This window comes from Convolutriloba macropyga, chromosome 2 (genome assembly GCF_964194025.1).
Source record: "Convolutriloba macropyga chromosome 2, txConMacr16.3, whole genome shotgun sequence".
In the NCBI taxonomy this organism is placed as follows: domain Eukaryota; kingdom Metazoa; phylum Xenacoelomorpha; order Acoela; family Convolutidae; genus Convolutriloba; species Convolutriloba macropyga.
Window position 1 is genome coordinate 24,341,593 of NC_134469.1, and position 6,000 is coordinate 24,347,592.

At 33.6% G+C, this 6,000-nt stretch overlaps 2 protein-coding genes across 3 annotated transcripts in view; one reads left to right on the forward strand and one right to left on the reverse strand.

Annotated features, from left to right (window-relative positions):
- Positions 1-6,000, forward strand: part of LOC142358508 (large ribosomal subunit protein uL23m-like) — a 486,669-nt gene that overhangs the window by 144,670 nt on the left and 335,999 nt on the right. The gene's annotated exons all lie outside the window — the stretch shown is intronic.
- LOC142334863 (uncharacterized) overlaps positions 1-6,000 on the reverse strand; it is a 79,154-nt gene that overhangs the window by 19,882 nt on the left and 53,272 nt on the right. Inside the window, exons 9-11 of the mRNA XM_075383189.1 lie at positions 5,912-5,963; positions 5,209-5,640; positions 4,277-4,551 (exon numbers count right to left, since the gene is read on the reverse strand). Coding sequence (XP_075239304.1) covers positions 4,277-4,551; positions 5,209-5,640; positions 5,912-5,963 — 759 coding nt within the window. The remainder of the gene's footprint in view (positions 1-4,276; positions 4,552-5,208; positions 5,641-5,911; positions 5,964-6,000) is intronic.

A 6,000-nucleotide genomic window follows, 5' to 3' on the forward strand; every position in this document is an offset into this window, starting at 1 on the left:
CTAGACGTGACTTCATAATCAAAAACTTAATTAATCAGAAAAAACATAAGCAACAGAACAAAATTCAAAAGCAAAAATTGTTTAAAAACAATACCCATGCCGGAAAAAATTTGCAAAGAAATGTAATAAGTAGGAAAAGTGGAAAAGGTTCCTAAGAAACTCTCAGTGCTAGCTTCATGTTGAATGAAATCAATTGCAAACCAAAGAAAAGACGAAAAGCTAAGAAAAAGCTGAAATCAGTCAATTTTTTAACAACTGAAAAAAAAATCTAACGAAAATAAATGTAGGTACTGGCACAAAGATAGAATGATACAAACTAGAAAGTGAAGAATATGGACACAATGTAAATAACAACGTAACAAAAAGACTAATTCTCGATTTTTAACATCTCATTTTTCAGCATTCGAGACATAAAAAGGCGGCAAGTCATCTAAGACAAAAATCCATCCTCCTGAGCAGAACAAATAAAAACAAAATAGCAGAATTTAAACATACGAAACATTGAAACAATTTGCAAAAGAATGGTCAAAAAATTTTTGAGACTGCATTTATGAAAAATTTTACTGTTTTTCAAAAACATGGCGCAAAAAAAGGTTGATTTTTATTGAAACAAAATTAAAGTCCCTCATGTTTCAATTTCAGTCTCTGTAAAGCACTATGGTATCAAGTTCCGAGGTTTACTTTTGAATACAGCATCGATTAAAAACTATTTCTACAAAAACCAAATTACAAGCAAAAAAACTAGGCCACTTAGACAAAAAAATTGCTAAAAATGGTTATCTATATGTGCTATTCAATCAAACATTACTTTTCAAAGACTAAAAGTAATTCACTAAACGCAGCGCATGATCAAAAAACATCTTTCGCTCAGAAAAAATTAATTCATATTTCAATTTTACTCGCTTTCGATTTTAGGCCAAAAGATCGTATGAACGAATAGTACTTCCGGTAAAAAAAACCTTAAGATAACCAATACTCCTCTTTGAGTCATATGAAAACCAAGAGAAGGCCACTAACAGCCCCAGCTATCGCTCTGCCGCTCTGATTAAACAATTAAAAATTTTTCATCCTGGTGTTTCAAAATTTAGGATTCACACTTTAAGTACAAAAACAATTTTAACTATCAGAAAAAATCAAAATGCCACAAAATCCCAATAAATTGAGTTACACCGCAGAAGCTCAGAAATTATTATTGTTCCGACCCTCTTGAGGGGGGGAGGAACTATATACTCAAATAGGTTTTTTTTGTTCAGTCATTTTTGGCCGATCGATATATTCATCGTAGAGAGTTGAGACTGGTATCATTAGAAAGCTTGTCCAGCGTAGAATATGGAATTAAAAAGATTTTTTTGATTTTCTTTTTTGACAGGGAGATATCGAGGTTTAAACTTTCGAGAAAATCGAGTGAATTCCGTTGATTTCATTCACATTTTTCGGAATTTTTGACTAAAATTTAGCCAATTTTGATAAAATTTAATAAAATTTTTCAAGAAAAATGATGTTAATTTTACGTTTAAAGACAAAATATTTTGTCGGATATTTTCATTGAATTTTTTTTGTCACAAATTCCGGCAAAATATTTCACAAAATTCAGAATTTTTCATCAAAAACAGCACGAAATAAATTTCTTTAGTCTACTCTGATTAAATTTGCAGGAAGTGCACACCCAAACACCACTAACACAATCTTTGTAGACTGAAAAGGGGGTTGATTCCGCTTCAACTTCATTGAGAGTGCTCTGTAAATAAAACTGCCGTTTTTTGCTAAATTTATTCGTTGATTATCAAAACCGCAGCATTTATTTTTGAGTTTTTCATTAACAAAATTTCTATATCAATGACATTCCAAAAAATAAATATTTCTATTGGACAATCAGCATTAGCAGGACTAGTTCTGTACCAATCCTGGACCGTTACAATCCAAAAAGAATTCGGATTGTCGTCAATCGGATTTTATAAAAAAAAATTCGACCTTTTTGGTATTAATTAAATAACAGAACATTTCAAATCAACGCTCTCTAATGGTAGGTCCTATTGGCTTCCTAATTAGCTTGAAATTAATTTATTTAGTTGATTGCTGGAAAGCTTATAGTCGTTTTGACTTCTAAAATAATTGGTTTTTAATTAAAAAATGACTTATTGAACTTTGCCTCCATTTTTATCTTAATTTGGTCAACTTGGAGCTTAGTGTCAGCAATCAAAGAGTGCTCCTTCTTTCTGCTGAATTCAAATTTATTCTTTATTGTGGTTTCACGCCTTAAGTTATGATGTTCTGGCTTTGATACTACTAGATTTCACAATTTTTTTTAATTTTTAGGTATTTGCCCATTTTTCAATTTTTCTAGTTTTGCCAGATTATCACGTTATTGTCAGTTCATATATCACCTTTATCGCGTTCAAAAAAACGCAAAAATTATAATATTTAATTCCTTGAAAATAAAGATTGTGGTTCTTTGCCGCTTCGACAGTACTTTCTCGAAGAATTTAATTGAATTTTTTAGTTTTGTCTTTAACTGTCGCTTTTACTTTGTCTTTTTAGTCGTTTTTAATTTCCTGTACAATGACCCGGCTCGATTTGCTTTTTCTGGAAGAGTAGATGAGCCGATGTTCTGATATTAGAAGATAGATAATGGCTTTCATGACTTTGAAAACAATTGTTTTCCAAAATGAAAAAAAAAACATTTCAACTTCGCAATTTTGTTCTTTTTATTGTCTGTTTGATAGCTGGTCTCGTTAATTAAAGGTTAAAGATGACCTTAATTTCTCAAGGAAAGGTGTCAAAAGATTTTGGTGTCACAAAATCTAATGTTTTTAAAGAATTCGTTATGACTTTACTGGCTTCCACACGGGTTTTTCACAAAAAAAGTAAATAAATTTTTGATTTTTGTTATATTTGACGTTCTTTTTGTAGACGTAAGACATATTCTGGATTATTGCAGGTCTCAAGGAATTCCTTTGGAAGAATGGACGAACCTATTCAATTTTTTGATATTGTAATTAATGGCTTTTATGTCTTTGGAAATAATTTTTTTTCGATAAAAACAAGTATTACATAATCTTGCTGTTTTTTTCTCTTTTTGGTCTAATTGTTAGCTAGCTTCATTAATGAGAGGTCACATAATACATTTCAAGGGAAGGTGTCGAAAGAGATTGGTGTCACAAAATCTAATGTCTTAAGAGAATTCGTTATGACTTTACTGGCTTCCACACAAGTTTTTCACAAAAAAAGTAAATAAATTTTTGATTTTTGTCATTTTTGACATTCTTTTTGTAGACGTAAGACTTGTTCTGGATAATTGCAGGTCTCGAGGGCTTCATTTGGAAGAAGGGACGAACCTATTCAAATTTTTCATTTTGTAATTAATGGCTTTTATGTCTTTGGAAATAAATCTTTTTCGAAAAAAATAAGTATTACATAATTTTGCATTTTTTCTTTTTTGTCTAATTGTTGCTTATTTTCATTAATGAGAGGCCACATAATACATTATCGGTGTTCGACGAAGGTGCAATCGAACATATTTTGGGGGCCAAAGTATGGCTTTACGGCTTCCAAAGCATTTTCTGGCAAGTTTTAATTGATTTTTAGTTTGTTGTCTATTTATTGTTCTTTTTGTAACTGCAAAAAAAATTAAATACCACGAGTTCTTAATTTCCTTCTATAGAAGCATTGGTAATTGTAAACCTATGGGACATTGTAGTTGATTCCTAATGGTTTTCATTACTTTGAAATTAATTTTTTTTTGAAAAAAAAATTCAGCGAACTTTCTAACTTTAAAGTTTCTGTTCTTTTTTGTCTAATTGTTACCAAGCTTTATTATGAACTGGTGAATAACCATTTTTTTCTGGTGAATTAAAAGTTATTTTGTTTATTTTCAGTTTTATCTGACGCTATTTTGTCTTTGTTATTAATTTTTTTTTTAAAACGGACATAAATCTTTTGATGTAATTAATGTTTGTTGTTGTTGTTTTATTTTGCTGTTTGTCTTGACTCGCTTTCTTAATATTGGCATATCTCATAAATCTAATGCATCATTTTTTACTCCACTGAGTTATTTGCTTTGGAGGCTATCTTTTCGTTCATATACCTGTTTTTTTTTTTTTTGAAAAATACTTGAATTTTTTTGTGTTTTTCCATCTGTTCCTCATTTGATAGACAATTATGCCAAAATTGTGGATGAGCGGGGTCGGAACCTTATGTGCGATCGCACATTACCGAGCCGCCTTGTTCGTTTCTATACTCGTATGACTTTGACAGCATAAAAATGTTCAAAATTTACCTTCAGCGACTCCAGTTCTAAGGAATCCTCTTCCTTGTTGGACAGTGCATACGATAACCTGGACCTCAAGCCCAACTCGCTCATGTTTAGTGCACTGTTGTTATTCCCAATAGTCGAGTGCAGATCCCGATGGACTCCTTCGCCATTTCCTCTTGCCTCATCTGCCTTGGCTATTGCGTAATTCTCTGCGTCGTAGGATGATGTTGAGTTACGTAATCTTCGAGTGTCGTGTTCTCGGCCCCAGTGATAGTTCGAGTCGCTCAAGTAGTCTTGTTCTGAAAATTGTAACATGAAGTTGATCGCCAAGGTATACGATAAACTGTTGATACGAATATCATATCGGTCATCGATTCACAGTTTTGTAGAGCAATTAAAACGGAAGACACCCACCCGATAAGGAACCAAAGGGTTCAATGGCGTCCTTTCGGAGCGCATTCTAAAATTAATGTTTACGTAATGTAAACGATCATTTGTGTATGCGGTTTCCTAAACAATCTGTTTATTACGAAAAATAGCCACAAAAAACTGCATTTCAAACATTGCATTGCTAAACATGATGCCGATAATTGTACTTGTGCAATTAAAACTCAATGAAAGTAATAACATTTGCTGAAAATTCTCTGAATAAGTTCCCTCGTCTACACCTCGGGGGCGGGGGGCAATATTTACACGGTTCAGCACCCTGAAAAAATTCAAGCGTAATTTTTTTTCATAGGTCCAACTAAAATGTTTGCATAGCGATTTAAGGCTGACACGGTCTCTCGATGTGTCGAGAGAAAGCATCTTTTCAACTGTCTTTCTAACTCTTTTATGAAATCTTGGAAGGAATACTTATGTGGTGCATATTATTTACTGAGAACAATTGCAAAGTACACATGAATCAATAAACCAAACAAATCAATAAACATTTGAAATCAATCTTTGAAACTCACCTGTGCAAAGTTGGTCATCATTGATAGAAAGTGAGCTTGAAAATTTCCGCCTGTTGTCGGAGATTAAACTTCCACCTATTCCACCTCCTCCAACTCCCACTATCTGTGCAGTTCCACTACACTCAGAATCCGCGGTTCCACTACTATCAAAACTGGCAGCCGCGAACATCGGAATTACTTTTCTACCTGGACCCGTGAATAGGTTCGAGTAGTTTACACTTTGAACAGTTGAGGAGTAATTATCCAGAGGTAGGTTGGTTTTGGTCACGTTTTGATTTGTTGATAGGGTTTGAGTGACGTCAGCAGGAGTTGGGATGTGTTGGGTTTGCTCAGACCTCGTTATGTTGTTGGGTGTGATTTCAGCGAGAGGTTGAGTGGACGGTTCGAAGGAACTACGAATGTATGGGGGTTGTCGCGGTCGGCTTCGAGGATCTAAAACGAACACGGTTTGTGTTCAATCAGTAAGAGATACCAGCTGAAATTAGAAAACAAGAAATGCCTGAGATTTTGCATTAAGAGGCCGGCAGAACTGAACAACCCAATAGTTAGAAGCAGCCCTAGTCGAGCTTACACGCCTATCTTGTAAGATCTTGTAAGAATCTTGCAAAAAGCGCTTATCTTGTAAGATCTTGCAACCACACGCTTATCTTGTAAGATCTTGCATCTGCACGCTTATCTTGTAAGACATCTTGTAAGATCTTACAAGATAAGCGTGTGTAAGCCTTCTTGTGAAACTTGGCTATCTTGCAAGATGTCTTGCAAGATCTTACAAGATAGGCGTTTTCTGGAACA